General features: G+C 36.8%; 1 protein-coding gene across 1 annotated transcript; it reads right to left on the bottom strand.

The window, feature by feature from the left end:
- Positions 1-9,005: 9,005 nt before the first annotated feature.
- cbx2 (chromobox homolog 2 (Drosophila Pc class)) lies at positions 9,006-14,693 on the bottom strand. The gene is made up of 5 exons (XM_016258224.1): positions 14,533-14,693; positions 14,419-14,462; positions 12,220-12,285; positions 11,162-11,231; positions 9,006-11,066 (listed from the first exon to the last, which is right to left on the bottom strand). The coding sequence occupies exons 1-5, from the start codon at positions 14,602-14,604 to the stop codon at positions 9,729-9,731; spliced, it is 1,590 nt and encodes a 529-aa protein (XP_016113710.1). The 5' UTR covers positions 14,605-14,693; the 3' UTR covers positions 9,006-9,728.
- Positions 14,694-15,198: the final 505 nt, after the last annotated feature.

Raw genomic sequence — 15,198 nt, 5'->3', positions numbered from 1 at the left:
AAAGGAGGTGACACTGAGTTCGACACGGCGTGCATTTGCTTATTACTGACATACACAACAGGCTGTTTTTCTGCAAAGGGACCAGGACGACTGATCCGTGTAAATGAAAGAATGAGTGGGCCATGTATCGTGAGATTTTGAGTGAAAACCTCCTTCCATCAGCAAGGGCATTGAAGATGAAACGTGGCTGGGTCTTTCAGCATGACAATGATCCCAAACACACCGCCCGGGCAACGAAGGAGTGGCTTCGTAAGAAGCATTTCAAGGTCCTGGAGTGGCCTAGCCAGTCTCCAGATCTCAACCCCATAGAAAAGCTTTGGAGGGAGTTGAAAATCCGTGTGGCCCAGCGACAGCCCCAAAACATTACTGCTCGAGAGGAGATCTGCATGGAGGAATGGCCAAAATACCAGCAACAGTGTGTGAAAACCTTGTGAAGACTTACAGAAAACATTTGACCTCTGTCATTGCCAACAAAGGGTATATAACAAAGTATTGAGATGAAATTTTGTTATTGACCAAAGCCTTATTTTCCACCATAATTTGCAAATAAATTCTTTAAAAATCCTACAATGTGATTTTCTGGATTTTTTTCCCTCATTTTGTCTCTCATAGTTGAGGTATACCTATGATGAAAATTACAGGCCTCTCTCATCTTTTTAAGTGGGAGAACTTGCACAATTGGTGGCTGACTAAATACTTTTTTTCCCCACTGTATATACCAAAGATACAATCCTTCATGGAAAAAAAACTTTTTAATGGAAAAAATTTAAAGAAAATGTTCACACGTGCATTTCCAATTAAAGCTTCTAAAGAAAGAACTTTATTCAGAAGCACAGGCAAAATGGATATTTATGATGTTACTCAAGATAAATTGAATAAACTAACAGTCCAGAAAATAAATGATTATGTTGTGGTTGATCTTGACAAAAATAACAAGCCAGTTCATTTTGAACCAGTTAAAAAAGATATTGCTAAACAGTTAGAACAAGTGAAAGAAGAGGCGGCCAACGGAGAAGAGGCGGCCATCGAAGAAGAGGCGGCCACCGGAGAAGAGGCAGCAATCGGAGAAGAGGCAGCAATTGGAGAAGAGGCGGCCATCGCAGGAGAGACAGCAATTGGAGAAGTGGCATCCATCGGAGAAGTGGCATCCATTGGAGAAGCGGCATCCATCGGAGAAGGTGTATTCACTTTTCTCGAATATTTGGCTCCTTTTCTTTTACTATAAGCCATAAATGAAATAATGTTTTGAGGGTTGTACTTTAATACCTTCTGTATAAACCTCGATATATCCCAGTATGCTAGAAAGTTTATGAACAAATTTCATTCAAAAAATGAACAGTAAGTTAATTTCTCTAGTAGTGCTCATTATAAATGCATTTCAATTGTACCTTTGAATGTAACCATAAAACTACACATGTAAAATGTTGAAAACTTAGTAAAAATTAAATGCACCCAAAAGTTTTTTTTTTCTTCTGCATTTTCTTATGAAACTATTTACAATTTCATACAATCATTGCATGGAAATAATTCGTTTTGGAAAACAAAACACAAATACATCAGTTTGGAAAAAAATGAAAGTGTTACAATGGATGGAGTTTTGGTGGAGTGATGGAGTTTTGGTTCCTTGCCGCTGTCGCCTCTGGCTTGCTTAGTTGGGGACACTTCATTTCCAGCGTTATCGTTGACATGATTGCAAAGATATTATTTAAACTGAGCTGGATGTTGACATCACTGAATTCAATGATGAACTTTAACTGAAAAATTAGTGCTTACTATTGTAATTTTGCATTATTGACACTATTTTCCTAATTAATGCTGTTCAGTTACTTTGTCACAATCTGTATTGTTAAAAGCGTTATATAAATAAAGGTGACTTGACTTGACTTGACAATAAAATACATTTGCACCATAAAAATGAATGCATCTAGAGCTGACTTTCTGACATACTCCTCGCGCTTGAGTCTATTGACAATGGGACAAATGGAAGAATACATTTTGACACGTCCGGTTTAAACCGCTTTTGTGTCTCAGTACAGACTTGAGAAGGATCCCATAGTCAGGATCAAGTGAGTGGTCTATTTTAATGGCGCCCCGGATCACATCAGAGGTTTATTTGTTTGTTCAGAGCATTTTGTTTTATAATTGAGGCACAGCAATAAAGAGTTCACAGAGAAACATTTGTTGAAAGATGAAGCAGCTAGTTGTATAGATCTGACAGCTGCATCACAGACCGTAAGTAAACGATTTAATAATGCTTGCTTTGTAAATGAAAAAGTTCCCTTTCGAGTGTACACTCTACATTGTGAAGCATTCGCAGTGGGAACTCCTCCACTTCTCCGAAAATCCTGAAACCTTATAGGATAACACCAGCACAATAAACTGGCCAGTTGTTGCTAATTATGCAAATTGCATGCAAATACCGACAAGCCTGCAGGCCGTATATGATGTAGCGAGAGCAAGACTTGCTTGCTGCCTCGAAGAGCAGGTGGTGAAGTCGTGGTTTGCACCCCAGCACCCCCACTATGTGCGCATGCCCCCCATCGCCGCACATCTGTGCCCTTCCTCGGCCACTACAAGAGGTGCAAATAGTGTCTGCCACTATTTGCAGTAAGTACAAATAGCATCTAATTACTATTTACACAGTGCATAGAAGATACTGCTGTTTCCAGTGCAAATAGCATCTATCACATACAGTGCAAATACCTCTGCCATAAAAAAAAAAAAATTATGTCATGGCCACTTTAAACAATTGCTTTTTTCCAAAATGTATTTATTCAGATTGCTTAGACAATGATGACAGTGATGCTTTATCAACTTCATCTCTGCTAAACAAACACAAGCATTATTTTGTTTTCTTTCAGTTGTGTTTTCATTCTCTGACATGTTTGTGTTTTTGGGTGTGGATGGAGGAGATGATTGTTAGTTTTCCTCGTCTCCACCCTTTCCACAGCCCAACTATTGTTTTACAGAGACTTTAGAGATGACTGTGCACTTGTGAATTCACATTATGTTATGAAAGACATATCTTGATATGAAGGATTATACGTGCAGAAAAAGAACAGATTGTTGTGCATTAATCCAAATCAAACAAAGGAAAGCGCCTTCTTAGACATTTTTGGCACAATAATGTTGATGGACTTGATTATCTTGTGTGCCCCGCCTGCTTTAGACGCCCATGATGAGCCTTGAATCTCCATACAGAATTTCACACACACACACACACACACACACACACACACACACACACACACACATATATATATATTTTTTTTCAGAATTAAATTGAAGGAAATTAAGCTTGTTTTAGGAACATTAAGCAGTGTTTAGATGTGTAATTTTTACTGTATTATAGTAACTAAATACAATACAGTTTTTTTTCTTGCATTATAAATGCCTTGCAATTGTTAAAATAGTTAACTAAAACTAAAACCACAAAGAACAATTTCACTGCTTGAAATACAAAATCTGAAACTAAAATAAAATAAAAATCAATAGTTATAACTAGAACTAAAACATATTTGTTTCCATATTCGTTACTTAAAAAACACTTATAAAATAAAATAAAATATAAAAAACCTTAAACTTTCATAACAATAGGTGCCATTTCTCATTTTCATTTAGTTTAACATTATGTAGTAAAAGTACAATAAAAAAGACATTTAAAGAAAAAACTTCTACTAAAACTACAATGAAAACAGAAACTTATCAAATATAAAAGTACAAATTCAAAACAGATTTAAACTACAATAGTATCTACAGGTCTGATGTAATGGTGCTCAGAGGAAGCTGGTAGTGAAGCGCTGCAGTAACCTCAGCACACGTGTGTCCTGGTAACAGAATTTCACACACACACACACACACACACACACACACACACACACACACACACATATATATATATTTTTTTTCAGAATTAAATTGAAGGAAATTAAGCTTGTTTTAGGAACATTAAGCAGTGTTTAGATGTGTAATTTTTACTGTATTATAGTAACTAAATACAATACAGTTTTTTTTCTTGCATTATAAATGCCTTGCAATTGTTAAAATAGTTAACTAAAACTAAAACCACAAAGAACAATTTCACTGCTTGAAATACAAAATCTGAAACTAAAATAAAATAAAAATCAATAGTTATAACTAGAACTAAAACATATTTGTTTCCATATTCGTTACTTAAAAAACACTTATAAAATAAAATAAAATATAAAAAACCTTAAACTTTCATAACAATAGGTGCCATTTCTCATTTTCATTTAGTTTAACATTATGTAGTAAAAGTACAATAAAAAAGACATTTAAAGAAAAAACTTCTACTAAAACTACAATGAAAACAGAAACTTATCAAATATAAAAGTACAAATTCAAAACAGATTTAAACTACAATAGTATCTACAGGTCTGATGTAATGGTGCTCAGAGGAAGCTGGTAGTGAAGCGCTGCAGTAACCTCAGCACACGTGTGTCCTGGTATCTCATTTCTTCTGCTGCTCTGTGATTATCTCCGTATGGTCATGAATGAGCCACGCTGATAACAGCTGTCCTGCGGAGACACGCAGACAGATCACAGTGACTGCAAACATGTCAAGCTGCTCAGAAAAATCCCTCCTGCCTCTGGGCAAACACTGTTGCTTTACACTGTCAGCTGTCAAAATAATTGGTCACGTCACCAGTGAGATTTCAATAAAACACTGGTGACGTTTTTATTAATATTCTGAATAGTTTTTATTTGTATATATTCTATTATGTTTTCGTTTAAATTTTTGTTAAAAGTTTTAGTCATTTTGTTGTTTTTGTCATTAATTAATGAATGAAATAAAATTTAATAATGTCTTTATAGGATTTTTTTTTCAGTTTGAGTTATACTAGCTGAAATAACAGTTTAGTTTTAGTTTTATATATATATATATATATATATTATTTATTTATTATTTTTTTCAATTAAAGTTAATATTAAAAAATGTCATTGATATATTTCAATAAATTTTTTTATATTAAATTTCATTTTTATAAGTAATGAAAATGTAAACAAAAGTCATTTTCTGGGTTTAGTTAACTCCAAATTGATGCATAAATTAAATATAAATTAAATGTAGTTAAATGTAAATTGAAGCATAAAATAAACTATAGACATATAATGCAATAAAAAAAAAACATTAAAAATCTGTCTGAAAAAAATAATTAAATATATATATAACAAACTAACCAGGTATAGCCACTGGAGTTATGGTTTGAGTGAAGATGAAGTCGGTGTGAGGTTCAGGGACGGCCGTGTGCCCAGAGAGACCACAGTAGAGTCTGTTTCAGGAAGACGCCTCTTGAAATTCTGGGAAAATTAAAGGGTTTCTTAAAATGTCTAAACCTGCATAATTAAATGGCCTCTCAGATGTTCACGACTGAGGAGGAGATCAGACAAAAGGCAGACAGCAAACGCTGAATGTGAGAGCTGCAGTACATATTACTGTCAAGTAGCATCAATTGTGTCTTCTATGTCAGACCGGGATAAAAAATAACAAAACAAAAAACAATGCATTTGATGCTGAAAAAATTAACTAATCCAATGAAAAGGTAAAAAACTTGAGAAGCAAAATCTTCACGAGATATTAAGACTTGTTTTTAGACTGTATCTTTAATGAGTGTATTTTGTATTACTGTTTTAAGTATAAAAATACAATATACACTCATCGACAATCGAAAAGAAGTCTAAATATCTTATGCAGTCTTCTCAAGCACGTTTATCTTGCTTTTAAGGATATTTATATGTTTTATGTGAAAATGACCTATTAAAAGCTCATTGTGAAGTCATTTTTGCATTGTAAAGACTGAAATAATGATACATTAAAAGATGTGATATATTCAGGGGTGGAGCAGCCATTACAATATAGCAAACATTTTTAAAAATTAAAGTTCACCACCTTCACTTTTTGAGATTATCACTTGTTTTAAAGAGCAGGTCATATGGGTTTTCGAAAAAAATATCTCTTTTGCAGTTTGTAAGGTAGCTTCAATGTAAACAGTCTGCAAAGTTGTTAATCAAAAAAAGTGCATGATAAATAAAGATGTTGTCTCTCAAAAGAAAGAGTCGACTCAGAATTGCCTTAACGAGTCATTATATTTTCGAATCTTCTGCATGTTACTGATCTACGTCACTGGGTAACACGTTAGCATAATCCCCGTCCTGCCCACGAAATACGAACACTCTCCGTGTCCAGAAGATGCTGTGTTCCACGATATCACAGAAATACAATTCGAACCTTTTGTTGTGCTCGTCATTTTACTGAGGACTGCTTCTCTAATCTTGCCTTTTATCTTCATTGACTTCAAATCTTCTTTATTTGGACCAATAAGCGTCTCCGAACCACAACATGTAAGGACAAAGTACTAACTGTTTTTTTTTTACTTTGTGCTACGTCATCGCCCTTTTTCGTTACCTCAGCCGCCCCCTCATCAGTGATGCGCTGGTGCACATGTGATACAGCTGTTCTGCGTTATAATTAAAGGTTAAGACACGGAGCGTCTTTTGTCTGTCGTTCTTCAGACATTACAGTAGACATATTTTGGTTTTCAAACTGTATTGTTTCATCAGCACTCAGCTAACGTAGCCACCATTATTGTTTTAAGTGTTCACAGTTTAGCAGCTAAACTTTAGCTGTGGGCACGATTCGCTTGCATAAGTGTTAAACAAAATGTTTTTATGTCATTATTTTAAGAACTGATTGGAGCACTATATCAGTTTTATGTAAAGGCGCATGCTAGGGTTGCCAGGTTGTCACAACAAAACCCGCCCAATTCTCAAAACTAGCCCAATCCAAGGTTATTATAGTTTAGAATTTTTAAATTAGTTTTATTTTAATATCGTTTTCAAATTTGCTATAAAATTCAGTTGAGTTTTTATTAGTTTCATTCATATTTTTGTTAGTTTTAGTTATGTTTTTATTTTGTGAACGCATTTTTATTTCGTTTTTATATAGTTTAGTTTCAGTTTTAATTGGAGTTTATCAGAATTAACAGATCACTTCCAGAGTGCAGGCCAAAGAAAGACGAAGACATAATTTAACCTTAGTGAGGCAAACATATAGCGACACAAAATTAACGCATGCTGAGATTGATTAGATAGTAAACGTAGCCTACAAATGTACGCCAAAGAAAGCAGGCAAGCCTTTTTTACTAAATTAATCTACACAAGTCACGCTTAATGTCATATCCAATGATATGTGTTGAGATATTTAATATGAAAATAAATGTAGCCTGATTTAATGAACTTTTTCATGACATTCTAATTTATTGAGATGCACCTGTATGTCTTTTCTTATTTAATCATGATATTAGGCTATAACTGTGGGGTCTTGCTCGCTTTTCCGTGAACAGCCATGCATCAATCAAAACTGGGACTAATGAAATTCAATAATAACGGCAATTGCATTTAACAGTAAAGGCTTATATTTGAATGTTCTTTTCATTTATAAAGAATTATAAGGGTGTATGATGTGATTTAGCCAATGCACATTTGTTCAAAAGCCTGGCAGAGTGATCACAAGATGCTAGGCAAAAGTTTTGTATTGTTTTCAGAAAGGATGCTTGTTCTTATCTTTTTTTCTGTTAATTATGTTGCGCTGCATGTATTTTTCTTCAAAGCACCAACATAGAATGCCTAATGTTGGTTTGATTGCTTGTTACATGATAAAATAAATTATCTTGCTTACCTGATGTAATAGATTTAATGCGAGTGCGGTTCGGGTCGCGACTCGCGGTCTTTATGTCAAACGGTTCTCGTTTGGTACAGAATTAAATTAGCGCTGCTGTCAGATAATGGGTCGGGTGTTCTGTTAAGTACTGCTGGTGCGCGTTTACCAAACAGGACCGGTGCAGGCTTTAAACTGCTTTGCGTCTCTCCGTCAGATAACCCCATGTGCGTGATGCGCCATTACAGTTAGGCTATTTCCCTAAACCTCCACACAGCTCATATATATTTCCGCAAAGGGGTGAGAACGATTATTTATTTTTGATAATTTTATTTCAGTTAGTTTTTCAATAACTGTTGTTAGTTTAGTTTCGTTTTAGTTTTTCAAATGTTTTTAAGTTTTTATTTTATTTCAGTTTACGAAATTATTTTTTCATCAATCGTTTTAGTCTTTAGTTTTAGTTTTCGTTTACGAAAATAACCTTGGCCCAATCATGTTTCGAGGGTGGTCCACCTTTAAAAATGGCGTTCTGGGGTGTAAAATACATGCTTTCAGTCGGGGTTTCCCTGGTAAATTCGCATTCCAGTGCTTAAATATGACGTTATTGGGATCGCAACAACCCGCAACATCAAAAACAACCGCAGACTTGGCAACACAGATGGTAGTGCTCGCTACCTTGCTCAAGCGCTCCTCTTTGTGCCAATCACAACAGGCTTGCTGACCAATCAGAGCAGAGTAGGCTTATGGAAGGGAGGGGTTTACAGACATTTCGCTCAGAACCGAATCGAACGAACCGTTTCAAAATCATGGACAAATGACTATGTGAAAATTTATATTCTGGGAAAATTACAGTGTTTTCAGACCTTAGATGCTTTTAAACCTGTTGTAGGGGACTCCAACACAATATTAGGACACTTTAAAAAAAACATATGACCTGCTCTTTAAGAATTTTTTGAAGGGGGAAAAAAATAAAATAAATACACTACCATTCAAAAGTTTGGAGTCATTAAAATTTTTGTTTGAAAGAAATGAATACTTTTTTATTTAACAAGGATACATTAAATTGATCAAAAGAGACCGTAAAGGCACATTTCTATTTTCAAATGCTTTTGAACTTTCTATTTATGAACGATTTTAACATTGATAATCAGAAATGTTTCTTGAGCAGCAAATCAGCATAATAGAATGATTTCTGAAGGATCATGTGACTCTGAAGACTGGAGTAATGATGCTGAAAATTCAGCTTTGATCACAGGAAAACATTTGACAACATTCTCATAGAAAATAGTTATTTCGAATTGTAATAATATATAAAAATTTTGCTCCGGTTTACTGTGTTTTTGGTCAAATAAATGCAACCTTGGTGAGCAGAAGAGACTTAATTACTGTCGTTCTTACACCCCTGATTTTATCCACATCCATATTCTGAACTGTAGGTTTGACACAGAACAGACAATGATGAATTTTGTATAAAAAGAAACTTTACTGTGTTTCAGCATTTCACCTACCAACAAAAACCAGTAAGTAATAATAAATAAACAGAGAACTGTTGTGTAGTATAAAAGATACCCACATTCATACTAGAAGAAAAAAAAAACCCCTCAGTTATAATAGTTATCAGGCAGAAAAAGGACAGCTTTAAAAACAGGCACCTTAAAAGACGTGATCTGAGATTCAGCTATATAACATTTTTGGATAATTTTGTTCTGATCTTATAACCTTCTTCTTCACTAATACTGTACTCAGAATCAACATCAAGAGAACATGAAACCATCCCTGAAGTGGAAACTAAGACGAATGGTCAATAATTTGTTCAGTAACATATTTATGCTTAATATCTACGCTTAACTGAGATTATAAACGTCTCTGATTGAGCAGGTCTTCAGGCATTCATTTTCTCAAAGAACTCCAAAACTGGCCAACTAAAACAGTCAGATTTTGAGTCAAAACAAGTAAAATCCAAAGATGGAGAAGCACCAAACAGTTTCTTTGATTCCTTCGAAACTTCTCCTGATTATCCCAGAGTGGCTGCGGTTCCAGTTGTCGACATTCAATAATTACGGATGCTAAAAAACCCAACGCTGGTGGGGGACTCTTTTACCGTTACAGTGACCAGGTTTGCAGTGACGTCGGTGACAAACACGTGTTCGATCAGGCTCCGCGTCGGCCTCCAGTCCTGGCCCGCCTGCACCGAGATGGCCAAGTCACGGTTGTCGCTTGGAAATGAGGAATCATGGTCAGAATCTGAGCTGCTTCCCTCTTCACCAGTGCTCAACTCGCTCAGGGTCTTGCTTGGTTTCCCGGCGTCTTTAGACAAGGATCTATCCAGCACTGGTTGATCTCGGCCCTCGGATGTCGGAACCAGAATCTTGTCCGCTCTACCTTGATTCTTCTTCCCGAGTCTTTCGGACAAATCGTCCGCTTTGGATTTATCCCGTTGCGGACTCTTTAGGACTTGTTGATTGGTTGGGAACTTACTTGGGGCATTCGGTGCGGGACTATGCTTGTGTCTTGCGTTAAACACAGAGCTTTTTCTACCAGGGTTGGAGGTACCCTTCAAGTAGGAACCATCGTTCACAGAGGTCCCATTACCCTGCGCTGTTTTGTTGATGCTCTGTAGGTTGAGAGCTTGAAGGCTGGAGGGAGTTTTAAGAGAGGAAAATGAGCTTGATGGGGATTTCTGGAGAGATCCTGATCTTTGAAGTAGAGTCTGATCCGAGACCTTCAGGACATTCGGAGAGAGTTGTGGACACGTCTGTCCGTTGCTGCTGTGAATATTCAACGCAGCCACTCCTGGAGATTTGCACGTGGGCATATTGGGATCGACTCCTCCGCTGCTCATATCTGAGACCGAGAGCTTGAAATCCGAAGCGGTTTTGGATTGTGGCAGTCGACTCAACGCAGTAGGCGATGAGGCCGATCCGACGGAGCGTCCAAGGGAACTTAGGGAGCTCTTCTGGGTAAAATAACCTCTATTTTGCAGTGCCATCAGCTCCCTTCCAGAGTTTCGGTTCAACCCGGTGTAGGTGAAGCTTGCAGGCATGAGCGGTTTCTTTATGCTCCCTCGGAGCTCAGAGTCTCTGGAAATGGGCTTGAGAATCTTCCGAGGACCTTTGGCCTGACGCTGCGCCTTCAACTCCGGAGGAAGCGCTTTCCTCCCTCGTTTCTTCTTCGGCGGTTCTGGCTTGGCCACCACGATCTGAGCTTTCTTCTGAGGGACCGGGTGAAGCTCTCGTGGACGAGGGCTCAGTTTTGGATTTCTGTCATTGTCGTCTTCATCGTCATCATCATCTGAAGAAGAGGAAGAAGTCGAGGAAGATGATGAAGAACCAGAAGATGAGGAGGATGAGGACGAGCTGCTTGATTTGGACACCACTGGAATGGTTTCCTGAGAGATGACCATATAGAAAATGGTGAGAACATAATGTGTGGTGCAAACTGCTTTTTTCAGTAGATCTGGAGCATTTTTTGAGGCATACTTACCAATATTTTTCTGGGTCGTCCACGAGGCCGTTTCCCCTTTTTGCTGATCAAGAGTTCCCGCTCCTGCTCCCTAAGAATGGACAAAATGTGGGAAAAATTACAAAAAAAGCAGTAATTAGCAATATATTTTAATTTCAATTGAGTAGATCATACAGTCTTTGCTATCATTAAGTTGTAATATGTATGACCATTACTTTGGTATTAAAAGCCATTAGTCAAAGAGAATTTTAATTAAATAGCATATTTTATAAACAAGAGTCATTCAAAGTGCTTTACATAAAGAGGATTTAAATAAATAAATACAAATAATCATAAATAAAACCAACAATAAAAAGACAAAAAAGATTAAAATATATTAAAAAAAAAAAAAAAAAAGAATCAAATATTCTTTTAACAGTCTTGGGAAAAAAACAAGTCAATTTTGAAATTCAGTTCCTGTTTTTATATATTTAAGCCTCCTCACTTCCTGTTCTTTATCCCCACTTCCTGTCACAACTCTCCATTGTTCTAATTTGGACAAAAAACATCACTTTCTTTGTTTTTGGCAGGTGTGTTAGCAAAAAGTGGTGTTTCCTAAGAAAAACATAATTTGTTCTCCAGACATTAATGATTTCTAAAATAAAGAAATATTTCCTTGACGAACGATAAAACGGGAGAAAAATTCCCATGTACTTACATGGAAGGATGGACTCCGAGCCATATTTAGGCAAATATTCTTCAGAAAATTAAAAAATCTATTTTTTTTTTAACAGGAGTCAACATGTGGTTTCGTTTCTCAAGTGATCCAAGTCACCTTTTCACACCCATCCTTCATAAACTGTGAAACGCTGACAGAAAACTCTAAAACTAGTTTCCGTTGAAAATGTTAATGATGTTTGATTTTCAGTCAGGCTGCAGAGGAACTCGTGAGCCTGGACACGTCTGCAGCCCTTGAATGGCCCTGTGAATGGAGCCCCATTGACGCCCTCCCAAGCGTTGCAGCCCATATTGTTTGCACATGGGAAGGGGGCGTTGCTCTCACATACAGGCCTGCTCGTCCAATGGGAGAAACCTCTTACCTCTTGTTAAACGCGGCCAATAGTCTCGGGTCAAGAAGGTTTTCCTGAGGTTCCCAACTGTTATGCCTGCAACACAGACACTGGCTTCTTTAGTATGCGAGTAGACGACATAACTTGCTCATGAAATTTTTCATTTAGCATCAAAAAGTTGGCTATTCACAAAGGAAAGTCTATAACTCTTATTATTTCTTTCGAGTTTGACAAGCTTTTAAGTGTGACAAATTATGTTTTTAAAGTACATATAATTCATATAGTCTTGCAATTAATATGAATCATATGCATATAAAAAACTGCATGGACGATAGTCGAAAATACAGCATGTCACACCACAAGACTAAATGAGCATAAAGCATGCAAAACAAGCTGTGTGTGTACCACCCCTTAAGTATCATTTGGATAGCAATTTTGCATCTGCTACTGTAAATGTAAACAGAAGGGATGTGGAGCTGAACTGGACTTCTGGTTGGCGTTATATAGCAGAGGAAAAAAAGAGATAAGATGACAGTTTACTTAAAAGGGCACTTCAAAGAGTCTGTAATGTCTGGATTCATTTAACACACAAAAAAGTAGTGATCTATCAAAACAGACGTCCTTAACCTGGCATTACTCAAAATCAACATGAACGGCATTCATTTTTCTTTCATAACTACTACTGCTACGTCCAGCGGGAAAATAATGCAAGACAAATCTTGATTTTATCCAACAGGAACTGACATAAACAGTGTGGTTGAATTAATATAGAAGCCCGTTTCCATCACGTAATAAAAAATGAAAAAGGTAATTGCCTTTTTGAGCTGACGCACAATTCAGCTTTTTTGGTTCAGCTACACGATTCGGACTCTTTTACCGAAATTCTAAGAAAAAAAGTCAGAATGTCAAGATATAAACTTTTTCTTGCAATTGTGACTTTTTCCCTATTCTGTCTTTTTTCTTGGAATTATGAGTTGAATATCTCACACCTTTATTTTGCTTCCGCCACAGGATGAAAAAAAAGAGGTAATTGCGACTTTTTATCTCACAATTCTGACTTTTTTCTTGCAAAACTTCATCTCATAATTTGTACTCCCTTTCTAAGAATTGCAAAGTTTAAATCGTGCAATTGTTTTTTATGAATTGTGTGATAAAAACGTCTCACAATTGATTCATGTTTTACCCTGTGGTGGTAACAGCCTTCCATACATCGATCACAAAAGACCAGGAAAATGTGTTAAGAACCTCACTTACATCCATTCGCAATATTTTAAATGTGCATTACAGAAACAAAACTGTATTAAATATCTTACAGGCTATTATGTATAGGCTAATATATCAAATGTTAAACAACAGACATCACCTCTCGTCGCTCATTTTACATATCTAGAGCATTTTAGACATTGTCCCTGGGTTCTGGTCAGTTTATGATTTTGCTTGAACTAGTATTAATAACCAATAAAAAATAGATGCTAGTTGTAAATAATCAATGAAGCAGATGGAAGCGCGCGCGGTAGGTGTGGCTCGTGTGATTGACAGCTCAAGTGCCCATAGACGGGGCAAAAAGGGGGCGACAATGTAACAGAGAGCAAGAGTGGGGGCATTAAGGGGGGCTGAGGGGCAGCTGGAGTTTTTAATGAAAATTTTTTTTTGAAACAAACCACGCGCTGCACGTTCTACAAACCGTTTACACTACAAAAAAAAAATAGAAAAATGTTACAAAGTAACAAAAAGCGTTCTAAAACTGATGCAGTGTAACTGGCTTTGTAACAACTGACCGAGCATTAGGCGATTCCAGAAGCCAATACATGATGTGTATCACCGAAAATGCGAACTAAAAAAAAAAAAACACTAAAATATTTTTCTGTTTCTGTCGATTTTATTTCACCAACTGCGATTGGCCAGTCGAACACAAACAACTTGATGTGAAGACACAGCAAAAGTAACTTAGAAGACAAAGAGAAAGGCAGAAAAAGCTAATCAAGTGGAGAGCCGTGCAAGAATTCACGCGTGGACGCGAAACTAAACGCGCAACACGCTGTTGTTGTTTTCATTGTTTCTCTCTCTCTTCCTCGAGAGTCACATTCAAGCACGTTTACTGGCAAACTACTGTTCTATATGACACACACACACACACACACACACACACACACACACACACACACACACACACACACACACACACACACACACACACACACACCAGTATATGTATCAGTTCTCACTTACTTGGACGACCATCCTCTCCACTTGACCAGATACTCCAGTTTGCCCTGTGGAAATCAAACACGCGTTGAGGATCGCGCACGCATTCGGGTTCATATGTGTGTGTTTGTTTGTTACCTTCCTCAGGCGTTTGTTGAGGATACACTCGGCATCAAAGACCTGCTCTCCCACGGCGCTCAGCTCCTCCATGACTCTACTCTTCTCATCTCATTCTCATCTCGTTCTCTGTGAACGGGAACGCGGAGCAGGACAGAAGGGGGCGGACACACAAACGCGCAGCGCGCGCACTGGCCCTCGGAGGACACCGTCCACGTGACGTCACACATTTAAAAAAGCTGAACTTTTGGTGAACAGCACAGATATATGAATCTGAATTTGTCGTACGCGTGTTATTTTGATAGACTGCACAAATATAAATGGTTTCACAGAATTTACAAACATGTTTTTGATTATATAATTAAACGATTATATATTAAATTGATTATATATTCAAATAGAAAGCAGTTATTTTAAATAGTAAACATATTTCACAACATTACTGCTTTTGCTGTACTTTAAATCAAATAAATTCAGGCTTGGTGAGCAGAAGAGACTTCTTTATAAAACATTACAAATCTTACTGTTCAAAAACTGTTGACTGGTAGGTTATATAGATTACAGAAATGTTATATTGTAATGTTATGTTATACACACACACAGGTGCATCTCAATAAATTAGAATGTCGTGGAAAAGTTCATTTCAAAATCATCCCAATTAAAAGAACCAAAGACTTAAACTACTTC

The sequence above is a fragment of the Sinocyclocheilus grahami genome, unplaced genomic scaffold (genome assembly GCF_001515645.1).
Source record: "Sinocyclocheilus grahami isolate Dianchi unplaced genomic scaffold, SAMN03320097.WGS_v1.1 scaffold1657.1, whole genome shotgun sequence".
NCBI lineage: Eukaryota > Metazoa > Chordata > Actinopteri > Cypriniformes > Cyprinidae > Sinocyclocheilus > Sinocyclocheilus grahami.
This window is presented reverse-complemented; position numbering and strand designations above follow the sequence as displayed.

What these genes read in the sequence shown, in the direction of transcription:
- cbx2 (XM_016258224.1), bottom strand. Translation starts at nt 14,604, where the DNA reads ATGGAGGAGCTGAGCGCCGTGGGAGAGCAGGTCTTTGATGCCGAGTGT. An exon ending in TCAACAAACGCCTGAGGAAG is followed by an intron (nt 14,463 to 14,532) that starts GTAACAAACAAA and finishes TGATTTCCACAG; the next exon opens with GGCAAACTGGAGTATCTGGT. An exon ending in TGGAGAGGATGGTCGTCCAA is followed by an intron (nt 12,286 to 14,418) that starts GTAAGTGAGAAC and finishes TCTGTGTTGCAG; the next exon opens with GCATAACAGTTGGGAACCTC.